Below are 21,206 nucleotides of genomic sequence, written 5' to 3'. Positions count from 1 at the left end.
CACGTGGAATAAACTGAAAAACAGTCACTGTTTTAGCTGTAAGACTTGCCCTTGTATTGATTCACTGTACTTTGTTCATGCCAATTCTATAGTCCTAAGATTTCTTTCTTTCTTTTTTTTTTTTTAAAGATTTTATTTATTTATTTATTTATTTGACAGACAGAGATCACAAGTAGGGAGAGAGGCAGACAGAGAGAGAGGAGGAAGCAGGCTCCCCACTGAGCAGAGAGCCCGATGCGGGGCTTGATCCCAGGACCCTGGGATCATGACCTGAGCCGAAGGCAGAGGCTTTAACCCACTGAGCCACTCAGGTGCCCCCTGACTGAGATTTCTGAAAAAGATTTTTTTCTTGTTAAAAAAGCTGAGGAGGGGCGCCTGGGTGGCTCAATGGGTTAAAGCCTCTGCCTTCGGCTCAGGTCATGATCCCAGGGTCCTGGGATCGAGCCCCGCATTGGGGAAAAAAAAAAAGCCTGAGGAAAATGTACTGTGCTATATATGTGCACAAGTTAAAGTCATGACAGAATGGCGGTATATTACTTATTTTGCCCTGAAGGTGAAACAAAGCAAGGACCATGATGTAACCGTATCTGTCTATGTGAATCTCTCTGGGCAGACATTTTGGCAGTCGATTGGAGAATGGAGAGAATGTAGCAGGGAGCATTCTGTTGAATTTAATTTTAGTCCCCTCAGTTTATATGTCCTCTGAAATATCTATATAGATAGGAAATAGCAGCAACAATGAAAAAGCCTTGTTTATAAATACTCTTTATAAACACAGCCATGAGATGTGATGGGATTGTTTATCTCTTACAGCTGCACAGATGTCCTGATCTCTCCGACTTCCAGCAAAAACTTTCTAGTGTTCTAAGCTACAATGAAAAACTGCTGAAAGAAAAGGAAGCTCTGAATGAAGAATTAAATAGCTGTGTGGATAAGGTAGTAAACATAAGACATTTTACCATTATTATATGGTGTATACCCTAATGAGCATTTCTCTGGACAATGGCATATGGGCCTCCCATTTTAGCCTAATTGTTCCAAGGTCTCCTAGTAGAACAACATTTCAGCTGGCCTTATGTGACCTAAGAATTCCCAAGGTCATGATTTTGACAGGCCTCTATGTTGGTTAATAATTATATTATTATATATATAGTAATATGTAGTTTATCTCATTTTAATATATAACCATGTTACTTAATGTATATTACTTAAACATTTACTTATTATTGAGAGAGAGCATGAGCAGAGGCAGGGGACAGAGGGGGAGGGAGAGAGAACCTTAAGCATACTCCACACCCAACCTGGGGCTCAATCTCACAACCCTGAGATCATGACCTGAGCCAAAATCAGGAGTCAGACCCTGAACTGACTGAGCCATCCAGGTGCCCCTTAATGTATATTATTAGATATATCACTATTAACATGTAATGTAAATATCGTTTCTTTTCATAATCTGAGATCCATTCCTTTGACACTTTTTTTCTATTTTCCCTAGCAAATCCCCAAACACTACATTTGTCCCACAGGCCTTGATAGGCATTTCATATTTTCCTGATATGGTACTGTCTCGAGACTGAGGTGGGGAGGTTGTAGGCGGGGGAGAGGCCTAGAGAGAATCCCAAGCAGGCTCCATGCCCAGTGCAGAGCCCATCTCGGGGCTCAATCTCACGACCCTGAGATCATGATCTAAGCTGAAATCAAGAGTCAGACACCCAACCAACTGAGCCACCCAGGGGCCTCTTGAAATTTCTGATTGCCTTCCAGCCTACCATTTCTCACCCACAATGAGGCAATGAGAGAGAAAAATGGAAATCGCCAAAAAGAAGAGACTCCTCAAAACTGAAGGTAGAAAGGGAGTCAGGAAGACACCTTTCTTTGACCTTGCCCTTCTCCCCCATGTAAACAGACGGTGCTTGATCTTTTCAGTATATGCAGCAGTACAGAAATTAAGGCTAGATATGTGTGCAAAAAGCCCTGTTCCCTCTTTTCTTTTCCCGAAACAGTTGGCAAAATCAAGTCTTTTAGAGCACAGAATTGCTACTATGAAGCAAGAACAGAAGTCTTGGGAACACCAGAGTGAAACCTTAAAGTCCCAACTCGTGGCTTCACAGGAAAAGGTATGTGGCCAATTCTTGTTTCATCTGCCCAGTTAATATTTTCCTGGATATTCCAGCAGAACTCCCAGTAGAAAGAATATTCCAGGTGGAATTGGCCAACGAGGGCTCAGATGATGCAACTTGACTAATACCTGTCACATGTTTATGGTATGATGAAATAATTTGAACAGTTCCCTCAAAGCTCATTGTTAGAATTATGAGATTATCTCATCATTATGAGATTACTGATGAAAGCTTGAGAATAATGTGTAGAAAGGACTGCTTTTTTTCTCATTTAGAAAAAGGGTTTCTAAGGCTGATTCATGCCCTATTAAAGATCTCTATCAACCTTGCTTTTACAAATTTAAATTATTTTTAATTAAAATATATACTAGATGTTAGCATGGAGTAGTTTTCTGACAGCTACATATTTTCATTTCTAACTAAGAGATCCTTTACAAACCAACACCACTGGCTAAAACACAATCTCTACAAAATTGAGTAAAGCCATCTTCTGTCATGCCAGTTGGTCTCATTGGTTCTGTGAGATACCACTTGGTAATATACCAGATGACGCTATCAGCAAGACCCTGTTCCAGAGCACAGTTCATCACTGACCTAAATATTGCATCCTGTAAATATACATAATATCTGGGGTTTCCACTAAGCTACTGAAAAAAGCTGTATATAAATAAAAAGAAACAGAAGGGACCTTGGAATTCTCTTGTCCTAGCTCATTCATTCCTGGACATGTTTGGTGGGACCGTGAGGATCTGTGTCAAGTGTAAGATTGTTCTTATGATGCAGGTTCAGAGTTTAGAAGACACCCTGCAGAATGTAAACTTGCAAATGTCACTGATTAAATCTGACCTACGAGTGACTCAGCAGGAAAAGGAGGCTTTAAAACAAGAAGTGATGTCTTTATATAAGCAACTTCAGAATGCTGGTGACAAGGTAATTTCTTTTTTATTGAGGTATAACTTTATACAGTAAAGCGCACAAGTTTTAAGTCTATAACTTATCTATTATGCGCATACCTATCTATTATGTGCATATGTTTATATTTGTGTAAACACCTCCTCGCTCAAAATACAGACCATTTCCAGCACCCAGCAGGTTCTCTGGTCTCCTCTCTGGTTGGTAACCACAAGGGAACCACTTCTCTGCCCTCTGCCACCATAGGTTAGGGATGCCTGTTTCTGAACTTCAAATAAATGGAACCACAGTGACAAGGTTGTTTTTTGTAATGGGCAAGACAGAAGACCATGCTGAGTTATTTTGTAGTAACAAAACTAAAACACTTTGATGTTGTATAAAGTGTGTCTTATTTTAATATATCAAAATGCTGCTTCACCTGTGTGCATAGAAATGAAAAATGGTGTTATTGATGTCAGCCCTGTGGAGATGTTAAGAGTTTTGCCTACTGTAAAAGTAGGACAGTTATTTTAATCCAGTTATTTCATATCTTTTTTATATATATATATATATATAATTTTTTTTTTTACGTAGGCTACATACGAACGTGGGGTTCGAACTCATGACCCCGAGACTAAGATTCTCATGCTGTACCCACTGAGCCATCTAAGTGCCTCCTTTTTATTTTTTATTTTGTTAAAGGAAAATAGTTGTTTCCATTTTTTAAAATTACTTCTGGGCTGATGTCTTCCTCAAAATGAAATTGTAACTTTTTTTCTTTTTCATGTTTTGGCTTAAAAAGCAAAAGGCTTACCTACTTGTTACCTTTTTAAAAGCATTTTCCAGGATCCAAAAAAAAACGCTCTGATAGCTAAAAGCATGTTCTGGAGTTCAGGCCTCAATTACATGGACAGTATGTGCTTTAGATTCTAAAAAAAGGATCTGACTGCAAATGTGAAAAGAGTTTAGCTTGTGAAGGCTTTCAAGTTAGCCGTGCATTTTAAAGTTCCCTTTGTGTCCTCTGTTAACCAAAAGGATAGTTATCTGGGGCCCAAAGCGTTACCTTCATAAGGATGAAGCAATTTTTAAGGCCATCGATCTCTATACACTTGGGTTCTCTATAGAATCAGACTTGCCCTATAGTCATCTTTCCTATTAGATTTGCTGGGGCATTTTGCCAAAGATCATTTTCAGCAGAATCTCCAAACCTTTTAAAAATCAAACTCCCAGGGGCGCCTGGGTGGCTCAGTGGGTTAAAGCCTCTGCCTTCGGCTCAGGTCATGATCTCAGGGTCCTGGGATCGAGCCCCGCATCGGGCTCTCTGCTCAGCGGGGAGCCTGCTTCTCCCTCTCTCTCTGCCTGCCTCTCTGCCTACTTGTGATCTCTGTCTGTCAAATAAATAAATAAAATCTTTAAAAAAAAAAAAATCAAACTCCCAAAATACTGTTTTTATATCTATGTATACAACATACAGTCACACCTCCATTAGAAAAAGTGAAGCATGAAAGATGCTAAGAATTATTGTCATTGAGTTAAATACACTCAAAACAGAAATGAGCTTGTTTTTAAGGCTTAACTCTGCCCTTTGCTCTTTAAGAACCGGGCCCCAGAAACAGCCACCCATCCACCAGGATTCCATACGCAGCAGCCAAAGCTGACTTGGGACAAGATGGATCATCTGATAAAGGAGGAACAACAGCTACTTCGGCAGGAGAACGAGAGACTCCAAACCGTGGTGCGGAACACCAGAGCTGAACTCACGCACTCCCGGGACAAGGTAACTTGAAAAGCTGCAGTTGCTGGCATAGATTTGAAAATACTTTGTTTGATGGGAAAATGTGATCGAAATGGCTCTAGGGTGTGGATTTGAGTATTCTGCCATGGCAGACTTACTTTCAGAATGTATACTTTTTTTTTTTTTAAAGGTTTTATTTATTTGACAGGCAGATATCACAAGTAGGCAGAGAGGCAGACAGAGAGGAAGAAGCAGGCTCCCGCTGAGCAGAGAGCCCCATGCGGGGCTCGATCCCAGCACCCTGGGATCATGAACTGAGCCGAAGGCAGAGGCTTTAACTTACTGAGCCACTCAGGTGCCCCCCCCTTTTCTAAAGATTTTATTTATTTATTTGACAGACAGAGATCACAAGTAGACAGAGGCAGGCAGAGAGAGGGGGGGTGGGGGGGGGAAGCAGGCTCCCTGCTGAGCAGAGATCCCAGTGCAGGGCTTGATCCCAGGGCCCTGGGACCATGACCTGAGCCGAAGGCAGAGGCTTTAATCCACTGAGCCACCCAGGCGCCCCAAGAATGTATAATTTATCATTTACTTGCCAATGATTTTACTGTGGTATGTTTATAGAATAGTTTTCATTTTGCATCATCAGTTCTATATTAAAGTCAATGATTTTAATCCTCCTATCCAGAATAGCCTCAGGGAAATTATGTTACCCGTATATTCTTTGTTCAAATGGACTAGCTGCCAAGACTGGTAATAAAAAAATGGCAAAATTAGACTTTTTGGAGAGAAAAGGGACCTCTTTTTAAAAAGACTCAAGGTTAGAATGGTCTCTGAAAAGGGGCTTTTCCAGCCACCGATGTTTATATTCTTTACTTCCACTGAGTAGCTGACCAGCTCTGCTGAAACACCTCTTTTAAGGAAGAACTCTCAGAAGAGCTGCAGAGTCATTTAGAAGACCCGCTCTGTGCCCGAGACTGCGCTCACAGAAGGTGCAGTGTCGACAAGACAGACGGGGTCGCTGTCCTCAGGGAACTTGGTTGATATAAATGCATTGTTTCAGGTGTGAACAGTCCAAGACAAAGTGGAGGGGACTGTCACCTCATTGACTCCTAAAAGCTATGCTCCTGTCAGAACATGCCTAGGACTACATCTGTTTTTGCAACAGCCATGTCACACTATTCGACTCCCTGTAGTTTGGTAGATTCAGAGGTCCCCCGTATCTCAGTCTGATCCTTATAGGGTTGGAATTTTATACCCAACCAGACTAAAAATCGATTTCCCCAGGATTTTTTGAAATGCAAAAAAGCAGACTTCAAGAATTGACAGATTTGGAGTGCCTGGGTGGCTCAAGTTAGTTAAGCATCTGCCTTCGGCTTGGGTCATGACCTCAGGGTCCTGGAATTGGGCCCCACGTTGGCCTCCCTGCTCAGTGGGGAGTCTTTCTTTCTCTCTCTCTGTCTCCCCAACTCTGTCTCTCAAATAAATAGAATCTTTAAAAAAAAAAAAAAAGGAATTGGCAGACTTGACTGGGAAAAAAAAAGCATTTTTAATACAACAAAACCCAAAGGTGAAAAAAAAATTTTTTATGTTCTTTTTTTTTCTTTCTTGCTGGATGACTAGACTAACATTTCTTCCTCTCACATATGTTCTTGTTAGGTCCGTCAGCTGGAATCCAACCTTCTTCTCCCCAAGCATCAAAAACATCTAAACCCATCAGGTACTGTGAAGCCCACAGAGCAAGAGAAGTTGAGCTTAAAGAGAGAGTGTGAACAGTTTCAAAAGGAACAATCTCCTACTAATAAGAAGGTGAGTTTTAAGACTTTATACCATGTGTCTGTGTCCTTACCATGATGTGTCCCTATGTGTAGGTTTCTTTGCCTGCAGGCTTCCAGGGAAATGATTCCAGTGGACTGTTTTGGTTCTTCCATCTTTCTATACTTTTGTGATCTTATCAAATAGTATCATAGTTCTTTCTGATTTAGTGATGGTTAGAAAGGAGCAATTTAATATTCATAATGAAGATGGTTAATCATCTTCAGTAGTACTATAGCCCTTTTAAGTTAGTGAACTCTATTTTTAAATGTACATATCCTGAATATTAGAAACATCTTAGAATGTTATTAGTTACCTATTGCTGTGTAACAAATTAAAACAACACACGTCTGTTGTCTCAGCGTCTCTGGGGGTGGGGAATTCAGAAGCAGCTTAGCTGAGTGGTTCTGGTTGCGGGGGCTCACAAGGTTGCAGTCCACGTATCAGCTGGGACTGTGTTTATCTGAAGGCTTCTGAAGTACTAGAGGTTCCACTTCCAAGTTCAATAATGTAACTGTTAGGGAGCGCCTGGGTGGTTCAGTGGGTTAAAGCCTCTGCCTTCAGCTCAGGTCATGATCTCAGAGTCCTGGGATCGAGCCCCGCATTGGGCTCTCTGCTCAGCGGAGGGCCTGCTTCCCCCTCTCTCTCTGCCTCTCTCTCTGCCTGCTTGTGATCTCTCTCTGTCAAATAAATAAATAAAATCTTAAAAAAATAATAATAATGTAACTGTTAGGAGGAGGTTTCTCTTCCCTGCTGGCTGATTACCAGAGGCCTCAGCTCCTCACTACCCGGGCCTTTTCTCAGGACAGAGCAGTGATAGGAGAAAGATCCCAAAAGTTGTAGAGCCTTTTATAAACTAATCATGAAAGTGACACACCGTCATTTCTGCTGTCTTCTGTCGGTCACAGAGACTGACCCTAGTACAGGAAAACTACACAATGGTGTGAACCCCAGGAGGGGGGTGGAGATCATGAGGGACCATCTTGGAGGCTGGTTACCACATGGTTGAACCTCAGTGGCATCACTCGGTTTGCTTTCTGTACTTTGTTCCACGATGTAAGAGTTTTAAAACCAATGTTACCCTGGGAGTTCTTGTTGTTACTTGTTTTCTTTTTTTTCTTCTAAACTAAAACCCGGAGTTTTCACTGTTACCTTCCTCTTCTGAAAATTATGGTTTGTGTAAAAATTATGGGAAGAATGATGAACAGTCAATTACTTGTTATAAAAATTGTATGAAACTTTTAAGTTTGTAAAATTTAGCATGACCATAGGCAGTAAGAAGCCTGGTTTGTGCTCTCAAGGGGGAGATACCATTCAGTTTTAGGTACATTCAAGTAAACTGTTCAGAAAGATAAAGGGTTTCATCCAGCTGCTAAGGGAAAAGTCTAATGGTAGTTTTAACCTGAGAAGATTACACTTCTAACAATTGTTGCTCCTTTCCTCAGCTCTTTTTGATAGAAACCAAAATCAGCATTCTAGAAGTGTCCTGTATTTTCTGCTTAGCAATATTCTGAATTCCAGGATCATGTAGCTCATTGAAGTCCTCCTATAATAGAGAATTCCAAAAATGGATACTCCCCAAATCTTCAAATTTCATCTTTAAAATTGAGAAAGGAGTTCTCCAACTCAGGTTTTATGTACTCTCTGTTTTAAAGCCTTAAACTTTGCCTTAGGGCCCCTGGGTGGCTCAGTCTTTAAGCATCTGCCTTCTGCTCAGGTCATGATCCTGGGCTCCTGGGATGGAGCCCCACATTGGGCTCCCTGCTCCACGGGGAGCCTGCTTCTCCCTCTCCCACTCCCCCTGCTTGTGTTCCCTCTCTCACTGTCTCTGTCTCTGTCAAATAAATAAAATCCTAAAAAAGAATAAATAAGCTTTGCCTTAAAGACAGTGTTTTTCCCACTGCAGCTCCATAGTAGAGGGTCATGAAATTTAGTGATTCAGCCTTTTTTATTAATAAAATATGCTAGGAAGTATCAGAGTACATGGCTCATGGTAAGGATAAATTTCATTTCATGTAAGCTTTCTTTCAGGGATATGTACTTATAACTGGTTATGGGCGTGGGCTTATGTCCTGGATATATTTTGTACAGTGGGCGGCACTGAAGTTTGAAAGCCAAGTGCCTTCTGGAATCTGTTCCACATAAGCAGTGGTGATTAAAAACTATCCTAGGGGCACCTGGGTGGCTCAGTCTGTTAAGCATCTGCCTTCAGCTCAGGTCATGATCCTAGGGTCCTGGGATTGAGCCCCTCATCGGGCTCCTTGCTCAGAGGGGAGCCTGCTTCTCCCTCTCCCTGCCACTCCCGCTGCTTTTGCTCTCTCTGACAAATAAATAAATAAAATCTTAAAAAAAAAAAAACCACTATCCTACTTAAATGTAACCAATGCACTCAGTTATATTGTTGTTTTCCTTCACTGAGTGAACTCTGCTTTCTTCCAAGGGTTAAGATTTCTGACTAGCACAAATTTGTCAAAATAAAGTAGAGCAACCCAAGGGTTTGGCTTTTTTAAAGGGAATTTTTTTGTTTTTTAGCAGGTCAGTCAGATGAATTCCCTTGAAAGAGAACTAGAAACAATTCATTTGGAAAATGAAGGCCTGAAAAAGAAACAAGTAAAACTGGACGAGCAGCTAATGGAGGTAAGTTTTTAAGCAGCTGGCCTTAGGTGTGAAGAATATTTTAATCCATGGATGTGACATTTGTTGGGAAAGGCTAACCTAGCACTGAATTCTGATTATGAAGAAAAGTGGAAAAGTATGCCGCCAAGCTGAATTCTTTGGTTTGTCTTACCAAGACTGATAGTCATTTTTGCTCATTACGTAGTCACAGGGATTCATAGTTGTTCACAGAGGAAGGAATAATATTGACTGTCCTAAAATGCAAGGAAGGACACAGACCTCCACAAATTCAGGTGGGTGGGGACTTGGTCTGATCTTGGCCAAGAGGTCCAGAGCTCCCCCTCCCCCCACCCCGCCCCTTGGGTTATAACAGTTTCCTAATACCTCCCCCGTTGTAGTGTTTTACAGATGGGATTGCTAACAGCCTTTTTAGTTAGGAAATCCATGCAGGGAATTTGGGAGCATTAGCATTTAGAAGCTTAATCTTCAAGTGCTGTCACTGTGCATTACTATGTTCGAAACTCAGCACGGCCTTGTGAGGGGTAATCTGTTCAATACAAAAATGGACTTGTAAAATTTTTCAGCTTGGACACTGAGTTTCTAGATCTCTTTCTGAATATAAATGCAGTTATAGCATCTAAAACAACTTACGTACAAATCCTCCTTAATAAGTAAAAATTGCACCAAGATTTTTGGCTTGGGCAGATGAGCATGTCATGTAGTGAGCTGTAAAGTTTATTTAAGGTAGAGAGGCATGGGTAGGAAATGTCTTTTTGTGCTCTTAGAAAGTACTAGGTATGCAAATATTTTAGAGCCAGAATTAGAGGATGAAAGAGATTTAAATATTTTCTTTTATGAAGCTGGACACATGCAGAAGTAGCTTTAAATGAATGTTTTTTAAACGTGAAATATGGGCAGATATGTCATACTGGCATTTAAATGACCACTGAGGTTTCTGCCAATTTTATGTTCTCTGATTTATTCACTAATAGGGAGATTAAACTATAAATAGTGAAATCCAAACCATTTTTTTTCTTTGTCTGACAGCATATAATAAATGTGTTCCAGCGCTTGAGCTGCAGGCTGTGTTTTGATGTAGACATGCTTTCTGATGAAATAATTATATATTGTGATGAATAAGAGATCTGAAGCTAAGCTCCACATGTCTCGTCCCAAACTGAACAGTAACAGGGTATACTTAGTCACTGGGAGAGCCTCTCCAAATGTTCTGCCAGCAGGCCCGCTCTTCTCCCAGCCACTCTCGCCGGCCTCAGAAACCCCTCTCTCTTCCTAACTCCGCTTTACATGATTAGCCATCATAACCAATTTCCCTTCATTATTTTTCTCCTCGATCGAATAGTAAATATTTGCTCATGAATGAGGCAAATTGACTGTTCCTGGCACCAGAGCTGAATAACTAAAGAAAAGGCATGAATTTTCCATTGGAACACTGAAAAGAACATCTTTTCTAATGAAACACTATTCTAATGAAACTTTTTTAGGCAATAGGAGAGCTATTAACTCTGTATAGACCGATACAAATTTAACATGTAAGTCATATACCATATAAGCTCACCAATTTAAAGTATAATTTTATGACTTTGGTATTTGCGTAACAAAATTTGCCATTTTAAAATTCAGCAGCATGAATTACATTCACGGTGTTCTACAGCCATCACCACTACTTCTAAAACTTTTGCATCACCTCAAACACTCTAACCATTAAGCAGTAACTCTCCCCATCCTGCTAGCCCTACGAAACAGGTTCTTATTTATGTTCTGCTATCTATAAATTAGGCCACTTTGGGGCACGTATGGTAGTTTTCATACCATTTTTTATTCCCACCTCACCTGAGAGATAGGTACATTCCTCTCACTTGGCAGGGATTCTCACTGGGTTTGGGTGAGAGCAAGGCAGGGAGATGTTCCTCCATCAGAATCTTTGGTATCGAGGATTTTAAGAAAAGCTTTCTAGGCCATTCTGATCTGGTGTATGCCCTCCCTCGCGGGAAGGAGTTTCTCCTCATCCTTGTATGCCAGTTTACATGTCACTGATCTAGGGGCCCCTGGCTGGCTCAGTCATTGGAGCGTGCAGCTCTGAGTTTGAGCCCTGTGTTGAGTGTAGAGATTTTGCTTAAAAATAAAATCTTAAAAAAAGTCACTGAGCTAATACAATACATACCCATAGCCTCCATAGCCTAGGGCAATTAAATTCCTCCATTTCCTCATCTAGTGATCTGGGATCTTCAATTCCCACTCCAGGGCTTTTTCAGCGACATGAGGCAATGTTCTATAAACAATTCAATGTGAACATTCAGGGAAAGGGTTACAGTCTGTATCAGCAGTTCTCAGGTCTGCCTTAGCCAATGGTTCCAACACTTGAGCACCAAAATTGCCATTTAGAGAGGCAGAATATAAACTATAAAAGACTTAGTATCTGATCCATCCAGACTGGACCTGGAATGTTCTAAATAATTCTTTGGGGATAGGTGGAGGTAAGGGTGTTAAGTTCACAAACTAACCACACCACAGTAGGTGAAGAAGCAGTTACAGGAGTAAAGCAATGAGACATTTTAAGGTCTGCGAAACTGATACACAGAGAAATGTAAATGTTGGTCCCTTGTAAGTTCTTACGGACTAGACCACACATGTTCAGGTATATAATATACCCAGTTTTAACTGTTCTCTTTTTATAACTCATACTTTTCTTCCTCTTTTTATGACTCCTGTAATTTTCTCTTGTTTCTGTTTTGTCTGTGGCTAACCTGTACCTAGAAGTCTGTGGTTGGAACTAGCAGAGAAGGGTGCAGTTCTCTGCCTGAGATAGTGTGTGAAGGTAGAATGTTCTCTTTCAATGAATTTCACAGCATGGAGATATCTCATTAGACTCCTTGTTCACATAATCATTTCTACTGATTGTGACAGTAATACATAAGAGCCAATATTCATTTTCATCTTGCTTTGACTATGGAATAGGTCTCTGTTTACATGTACACCAGGATTTCCCTCCGTATTTGAAGACCTACCTGAAGAAAATCATCCTGCTGGTATAAAATCATGGGATCAAAATTCTCCCTATTTTTTATTCCTGAAAATAAAATGGTGGGTTTCTGAATCTACAACTAGAAAATTTCAAGATGGGTCATCTCCCACCTCCGAAGTTTAGATTTCAGGAAATGGATAGTGGCTCTGAAGTTTTATAACATTTAAATAGAGTTGTGTCTTGGAGGGCCTTTTTCCCTTCTCACAAGCCTGGAGGAGCTGCTGCTTGAGTCTGGTACCTGGTCATGTTCATTGCATGCCTTCTGTGGAGTCCTGTGTCTGCTGAATGTGTCGATAGATGGGAAGGGGCATGCCTCCCTGGCCAAATGCAGTGCGTTCTCCTCCGTTTTCCTCTCCCCAGCTTTGGCATGTGATACACATACCATTTCCTCATTGTCTTGAACAAATACTTCTGTTCCACGTACTTCAGTTCCCTGGGGGGTTCTCGGATATCCCCCCTTTGTCCCAGAATTGCTTATCTTACAGTGCTGTTTAAGAGTTTAACATTGGTAAACTAAAACAGGGTCAAATAATTTTAGATAGGAGGTTCTGTGGCTATCCTGGAAAATAGGTGGTCCCTGAACATTTGCTTTTAAGAATCTTTATGAATGGTAAGTAAAGTGGCAAAACCCTAAAGCATTATCACTTTCTCCCCTTCGCTTACTCCAACCCTGTGTTTTGTTTGTTTAAAGTGGCGTAATTAAACATTCTAGTATAGGGAGACAGTGAGGTAGAATTTAGACACACTATGTATATCGTGTACCTCATGCCTTTAAGGTCCCTCAAGAGTGAGGAAGTACAGTGTTTCAAGTCGAAAACTATATTATCTCCTAAGGAAAACGATGCTTCCCCATTACTTCTACTCCAGTCACGTACTGTCCTGTTTTCAAGTTATCAGGGGGTCTGAGAGGCCATTACTGAATCCGTCAGCTTCATTCACTCTGCTTGACATTTTCAAGAGTAGCACTGTGCTGGGACGCAGCACCGCTGACTCGGGCTTTGCCTTTGTCCTCCAGAAGCAGCACCTGAGGTCCACTGTGACGCTTAGCCCGTCCCCTCACTCCTGGGATCTCCAGCTGCGCCAGCAGCAAGCCTGTCCAATGGTGCCCAGGGAGCAGTTCCTGCAGCTTCAACACCAGCTGCTGCAGGCAGAGAGGATAAACCAGTGCCTGCAGGAGGAACTTGAAAACAGGACCTCCGAAACCAACACACCGCAGGTACGAGGCTCTTTCTTCCCTGCCAGCTAACTCAGCTCTCGGAATTTGGCCTGTTTATAGGAAAGTTGTACCCATTCCGGGGTGGGGCAGAGAACTGAAATCTCTGTCAGAGAGCTCCACCTTTCCTGTAGGACAAATCCGCAGAACTGCAGTGTTATTTTGGGGTTTGGTTTTGGTGTTTTTGCAGTGATGCTCTTGTGCTCTCAGCTTCCAAGCTAGGTAACAGAGTGTTCTGGGTCTCCTTTGCACCTTCGTAATTGATGAAGTATCAAGATCACCTGAGCATAATGTATAACCAAGTTTTTTTGACTTGACATTTGTCTGATGCCAAAAATATTACAGAATTCAAGTGCAATTGATCGAGTTTGAAAACCTCTTTTTAAGAAAAGGAACATCTTTTCCCCTTTCCTTTGTAGTAGCATTACCCTAGCTCGCTGCAGACACAATGTGATAGTACCTGGGTTTTCAAATACTTCTCTTAAAGTGCTTCATTCATAGTCAAGCTTTTTCAGAAGTCTCTTAACGCTTTTTGCTTGCCCAATTTGTTTATTCAGAACTAGGAATAAAATTAAAAAATACTCCTTAGTCTGTATAATTCTGAATTCGTTCTGGTTTGAATGCTTTTCTTCTGTTGTCTCTCAGTTGACTTTTCATAAGGAATTTCTCCACCTCCTTTTCTGTAATCCTATCAAAGTGGCTTTACAAGTCAAATTAGCACCATAATTATACTCTGAAGCAGTTCTGTCTTCCCCTTCTAGTAGTAGATAGCTATACTCTGTCATGATACGCTTCTGTCAGCTCTGCTTTCAAACAAAACCTTAAAATTATTTTTGTCTTTTGTGCTTTAAAAATCTACGTTTTTGGAAGTTTCTGCTATTCCACTTCAGTTTCCCATAGTAAAACTGTGCCGGTGGGGTATTGAACAGATGCTTCAACAATTCAAGTTATAGAACTGAATTATAAAACCTTGACCTCAGTTTTTTTTTTTATCAACATATAATGTGTCATTCGTTTCAGGGGTGCAGATCTGTGACTCATCAGTCTTACACAACTCACAGCGCTCACCTTAGCACATACCCTACTCCCCAGTATCCATCACCCAGCCACCCCGCCCCCTCCCACCGCCCTCCCCTCCAGCAACCCTCAGTTTGTTTCCTGAGATTAGGAGACTCTTATGGTTTGTCTCCCTTCCCCATCCCATCTTGACCTCACTTTTTGACAGACATTTTAAACCAAAGGATTAGGCGAAGACTTTATCCACTGCTTTCTCATATACACTGTTTTCAGAGCACGCTTTTCCACCCCACCTGCCAGTGTTTAAAAATGATATCCTTTTACTCTGATTACTTCAGGATTAGGAGGACAAAAACTGTTAAGATTTTTTGTGCAGAGAAAAAAACATGTCTCCAGCCGACCGCAGAGTGGACTGCTTATTGTTCTCACTAGAATGCCACTGCCCACTCTCCTACTTCTGTTAGAACTGAGTTGACACGAATTTGAAGATGACAGAACATTATTAGAATCTGCACCTTGCCTCTCTGTGTGGAGTGATGATTTCTCCTGCCTCTGTGTTGCTTTGCTTGCAGATGGAGTGTTAATGTGTGTGCTTTTCAAAACTGTTTGCATTATAAATGTGTGAATTTAGACTCCTCCCAAAACATAATCTTGACATCAGGGTGAAGTGTACCACTTGCCTTCTTTCTCTAGGCCTTGCTACCGGAGCAGCGAGCAGTGCACGCAGATTCCTACAGAAGGATTGGGCACCTGTGAAAACTGGGCTGCTTTTGCTGACATTTCTTACCCTGGCAGATACTCAGTGCACACACCCACACACTCCCCCCACACACACACACACATAAGCTGAAAACCGTTTTGGAATCAAGTGCTCTTTTAAATTATTATTTTTATTTTCATTTTTAAGCCTTTGCAGTATTATGTCTCTTATTTATTAATGTAGAAATGACAGATATTGTGAATCAAATTCACAAACTTAAGCTTGTTTTGAATCGTTTTATTTATACCATTTAAAGAGTGTGGACTTGAGATTCTTAAAAGGATGTATTCTATTTTCTCATTCCATATGCTGTAACTATTTTTAATGGGAGGTACTACTTTTATATATGGAATTTGAAGAAAATTTGGGTTATTTATACTGTTTTGTATAAGATGTATAATGCTTTTTTGACAGGAAAAAGGAAATTTTTGACAAAATAATAAAATAAATTTTAAATATATGACTGCCTTTGTTTTTCCTCTTTCCCCGTTTGCCGTGTTCTGTGTTCTTTGAGTTATCTGTTACAGTTTTTTGTTGTTGTTGTTGCTTTGCTTTGTTTTTTTTAGGCAAGTAGAAATCAGGCATTTTCCATTTATGTTTGAAATGTAAAAAGCCATTATAGCTTTTAAAAGAGTGTTTTTTAAAGCTAGATGTTGTCAAGGCCTGATTTCTTGAGGTTTACTTTCTGCATTAGACTTCTGCCTACTACAGTTTTTGTCTTCAAATCATCACATGGTTTAGTTGCTTTTATCTGAATAAATGCTGTTATTTTATCCCAACCAGTGTTGGCTCTCAACCCATGTTTGGTCATTCTGCATGCTTTTAAAAGGACTAATACTATCAGCCATTAACACCTGAGTTTTGCTTAAACATTTGAAGAACCTTTTAAAATCTCAAATTTCTTATGTGGACATTTTAGCGGCCTGCCGGGAGGGGCAGTTGGTAGTACTGAGTCTCTCCCTGGTTCCTCGGGCTCTCCATACCCCACACAACTCCTTAAATCCATCACTGTTGTGTGGGGAGAGAAGGAACAGCCAGGGTCTTCTCCCCTATTATTCTACCTAGGAGTCGTGGAGGCGGAGAGGATTCCTAATTTTACATCTTTTATGATAAACCCAACCTCCAGTGCGTGTGTTTGCTTCACACTGACAAGCAAACTGGGAACCACTGACTACAGTAACTGGCAGGAAGAAGCTGTTACGAGGAAAGGAATACTAACACCCTTCCAGTAACCAGCCCTTCCATGCAGGAAAATGGACACACACATTGCAAGCCGATTGTCTTTGTTTTGTTTGTTTTATTCTTGAGAGACCCACAGTATGGCAAAGGCCCCAGTCACAGATGGAAGTTTGATAACCATAGCTTAATTTACTTTGGATACCTATTTTACTGGAAGAGACGCACACAGGTACTAAATTCTGGGTTTTAAGAATATTGCTTTATCTCAGGGGAAGATGGTAACACAGGTAAGATTTTTTTTTTAATCTTTGATTCTTTCTCTGATAGGGTTTCTTTCCTAATGTGCAACCCCAGTGTTCAGAAACCCCATTTCACCAGAAATCCACCCTTCCAGTTCCAAAGGCAAACATTTCCTGTCCTTTGTCTAAGCATCTTGTGGGAAAAAAATAAATTACTAGTGTTTTCTTTCCAGTACGGCATGATTTTCCAATGATAATACCCTTTTCTGTTCTTCCCTTCAGGGAAGCCAGGAGCAACTGGTAACGGTCATGGAGGAACGAATGATGGAAGTTGAACAGAAACTGAAACTGGTGAAAAGGCTTCTTCAGGAGAAAGTGAATCAGCTCAAAGAACAAGTGAGCCTCCCGGGTCACCTCTACCCGCCCACCTCACATTCCACTTTTAACTCCAGCTTTCCATTCCTTTATCGCCATTAACTCATTCACTTTTGCTGTCAAATAAAGGCAAATGCTACTACAAATGTATATAGCTGAATTTAGGACTAACTCTTCCCCCATACCACTCCAGAAGCATGAATTCTGTATTCTGCATTATTTTCCCAAAGCTCTTTTAAGGCATGTTGGTCCACAATTTTAAAAATGTACATTTGCTGACAGAGACTGATGCAGACCTAACGAATTAATTCCTAACAAAGTTCAGCTCAAATTTAATTTTTGTAGGTTTTTTTATTTGCCCAAGACCGGAAACATTCTATTTAAATAAACACAAAATTTATGTTGGTAAAATGGGGGGATAATAAGTGGAACTTTAGCTTTCCGATTTGCAACAACTATAAAGACCTCAAAAAGTACTTATGGCTATAAGTACTTATGGGAATAGGGACCCGGAATTCCAGGACCACTGTGCATCCTTTTCACCTGCTGCTAGCAGGTGGGGCCTGTGTTTGTAAAGTATTTGTGTAACATCTGATGACATGTGAAAAAAGGACTACTTTATAGGAATGTGTTGTAGTGCTTTGGAAACTGAGATTCAGAACTGAGGGGCAGGAGCAGAAATTGTCCAAGTGGTTTTCCAGATATATAAAAAGAAGAAGAAGCCCAAGAGTATGCCTTAATGCAGAGGTAGACTGGAATTTTCCTTTGCTCAATGTCTTAATCTCAAAATGGAAAGAAAGTAAAGTCTTATACAATAAGCATTTATTCAGTCCTTTAATCACTCACTTATTCAAAACATAGCTACTATGTGCTAAGTCCTGTTCTAAGCACTAGAAATACAGCAGAGAACAAAACAAAATCCTGCCCATGTGGAAGGTAGTTCATTTACAAGGTATTGAGCATTTGGCAAAAAATAAAGAAAATAGAGTCCACTTCCGCAGAGGGGAACATAGAGAAGAAATACTTGATCCAACTCAGGAGTTTAAAGCGAGTTTCCTGAAGGCCTCTTAAAGCAGGTACTGATGCTGAGTAAGATTTAAACAGATGAAGAAGTGTGAGAAGGGCAGCCTAGGCTATGGGAACATCATGCAGTTATGGCAACAGATGGGGCGTGGACATCTACAAACATTTGGCAATAACAGTTCATACTGTCCTGAAAGAAGCAGAAGAAACTAGAGCAATAGGGAGGAGTGGGCGGTAGAGAGCCTTAGGTGCTGAGCTGTGGAGTTTGCATTTCATTCTGCAGGTGATGAAGAGCCATCAAAGTGTTTTTTAAAAGGGAGGAAGGGAGGGAGGGAAAGAGAGAGATGAAAAGTTTCTTAGGCCAGTTCAGTAGAGTAGGTCAGTATGTTACACCTGAGAGTCATCCGGGTCCTGGGCTTCAGTGTTAACCCTTCTGAAATGCTAATAAGTTTCAGTTCTTCATTCCCTAAGATCTCTATACTTTCAGATGCCCTGGTTAAAACTGGGTATAAAATGAGGCATAAATGGGGGATTGGAATACATTAATAGGAACCATAATAAAATTATCCCAAGGCTGCTGACAAATTTTCCTAGCCCAACCTAGACTTTGTCTTCTAACCCTAAAAATTAAAATATATCTTCTAGGCAAGCTCTCCCATGCAAAAGGGAAAGAGTTAAGGAAAAATAACTGCCCAATCTTACCTCTTTGTTCTATGTAATACATAGACCAAAGTTTAAAATAATCAGGAGGTTATAACTATGAATGTTCTTAACAGATGTTTGAGCTTCCCAGAGTTAAAGTTCATACTCTATACCTCAAAAACTACAAACATATTCTGATATTTTTTTAGAGAATGAAAAAGCAGTAACCATTTATTTAGATGGAAAAAGACTTTGATTTTTGAGCCTTCAAATATCAATTATGTTCTTTTCGTTAGTGACTTCTAAAAACATGCAGAGAAACAGCTTGGAAGAAGTGGATTTGCTCTATTTGTATCCCTGATGCCAGGTCTGATGTTAAACCTGTGTTGTAAAATAAAAGAATATAACCGATAGACGTCATTTGCCTTTATGAACAACTGTCCTAATGTCACCCCTTAAACTTAATTACAGAAATGGAGTCAAGATGTTTCTGGTTCTGTTTCTAGCTCTGCAAGAATACTAAAGCAGATACAGTGGTGAAGGACTTGTATGTTGAAAATGCCCAGTTGTTGAAAGCTCTGGAAATGACTGAACAGCGACAAAAAACAGCAGAGAAGAAAAATTACCTCCTAGAAGAGAAGATTGCCAGCCTCAGTAATATAGTCAGGAATCTGGCACCAGCACCACTGACTTCTACGCCTCCATTGAGGTCATAGCCAAGCCAAAGGATACACTCATATTTGTGCACTTGACTAGAATGGATGGAACATTTCAGTAGGTTCTCTCAACCATTTTTTTTTAACCTTTAATGGTTTAAAGTTAAGCTCAACCTAAAACTGCCAGCAACAGACCTGGAGTCTCCATTCAGTATAATTAGTTTTTCTAAAGAGACTAAATTATTCCCAAGTTTTGAATTAAAAAAAAAAAAAATCCTAATAGCCACCAGAATGGTAGATATATGAACACAACACAAAGAGTCTTAAAACCCCAGTTTTGAATGAGTTTAAAAAAAAAAAAAATACTATGTACAATGCTATGTGTCAATCCTAGATATTTAAAGTTTGAGATCCGGTGACTGTTTTAATCTTTATTTACAAAAAAAAAAAATGTATGTCTTCTTACACATTCAAATATGAAAAGTCATTGTTTCCAATAATTTTGGTTCTTTGGTAACAGACCCTGGGCTCAATAACCACAGAGGTCAGAAAAGCCAGAGTCCATAGTACTCTATCTTCTAACACCTGTGACAGTATTACCGCTCTCGATGTATAATAGATGTGAAACTGATTTATTCAATTGCACTGTTAACTAATGTTAAAACTGTACTTTCTTTAAACATTTTTTTTTCCTTCCTAGAAGTTTCATTTGGGGAGCTTATCTTCTAAAAAATGGATAAAGCCACATTCTTAAAGCATTTGAACTATAGGGAAAGCAGGGAACAAATCACTTTGGAGTAAACATCTGCTCTTAGAAGGGAGATAAGTAAACCATGTAGGTTTCTCTCTCAACTCTTGGAGTTCATGAACTTACTTTTAGGGTTGCTTCAAGAACTCAGGGAACAATACTTTGAATGGTCTTCCTGAAACACTGTAGGGCCTCTTTAAGAATTTGAAATGCATAAACCATGTGACCTTATTTAGAGCTATACTATGATTTTTATTTCTACATTTTTGGTGAATTTACTCTCCTGAAAATCCTTGATTTTAGAATTAAAAACTTACGGAAGAGTTACTTAGTTGTTTAACATACGTTAAAATTTCCATGCTTCCTATTCTTCTAACACTTCAATTCTGATCATAAGAATTTCTTACTTTGGGGACACCTGGGTGGCTTGGCTCAGTCTGTTAGGCATCTGCCTTTGGCTCGGCTCAAGTCCCACATGGGGCTCCCTGCTCAGTAGGGAGTTTCCTTCTCCCTCTGAACCTATCCCCTCTCGTGCTTGCGCGCACGCGCGCGCGCTCTCTCTCTGAAATAAATAAGATCTTTAAAAAAAAAAAAAGGAATTTCTTACCCCAAAAGCACTGGCATGCCATCTGAGGTAAAAGAGTGCCAAGTAGGATTTTCCATTCAGTTCTCAAAACGAACTTTATAGAGCAGTCAACATTTTTACGATGGGTAATCATTTTCCCCCAAATCAAATCTTTGCTTCTTAGCCTACTTCAGCCGGCCACCCATGGGTGGAGGACTTATGTTTAGGACACTAACAAAGCTCAGTATAGTCACCTATTTGTTTTTGTGGAACAGCAATTAGATAAATATTCACTCTGATGTATTTCTAGAAGGCCAAGACCATAGATTTATAAGACAGGTAACAGCAAAATCACACACAGAGTTATGGGCAGGAACAAAAGATTCAAGAACACTGCCTAAGAAGTCATATGATGTTTCAAAATCTCAACAAAATAATTTGCATCAAGCAACTTTCAGGTTCCTCATGGCCTAACCATCTATTGGTCCCACCTGACAAGCTTAGGGCCAACACAAGTCCTTACTACAAGAGCTCTGACAAGGCATGGCAGTTTGTGGGACTGGAATTCACAC

General features: G+C 40.3%; 1 protein-coding gene across 1 annotated transcript in view; it reads left to right on the top strand.

Moving 5' to 3' along the window:
• NIN (ninein) overlaps positions 1-20,645 on the top strand; it is a 94,687-nt gene extending 74,042 nt beyond the window's left edge. Inside the window, exons 23-31 of the mRNA XM_080807323.1 lie at positions 814-936; positions 2,004-2,117; positions 2,904-3,050; positions 4,609-4,788; positions 6,403-6,552; positions 9,091-9,195; positions 13,233-13,433; positions 16,908-17,021; positions 19,172-20,645. Coding sequence (XP_080663449.1) covers positions 814-936; positions 2,004-2,117; positions 2,904-3,050; positions 4,609-4,788; positions 6,403-6,552; positions 9,091-9,195; positions 13,233-13,433; positions 16,908-17,021; positions 19,172-19,381 — 1,344 coding nt within the window. The 3' untranslated portion in view covers positions 19,382-20,645. The remainder of the gene's footprint in view (positions 1-813; positions 937-2,003; positions 2,118-2,903; positions 3,051-4,608; positions 4,789-6,402; positions 6,553-9,090; positions 9,196-13,232; positions 13,434-16,907; positions 17,022-19,171) is intronic.
• Positions 20,646-21,206: the final 561 nt, after the last annotated feature.

The sequence above is a fragment of the Martes martes genome (genome assembly GCF_963455335.1).
Source record: "Martes martes genome assembly, chromosome: 7".
NCBI classification, from domain to species: domain Eukaryota; kingdom Metazoa; phylum Chordata; class Mammalia; order Carnivora; family Mustelidae; genus Martes; species Martes martes.
The sequence above is the reverse complement of the archived record's forward strand: the minus strand, read 5'-3'. Positions and strand labels throughout refer to the sequence as shown.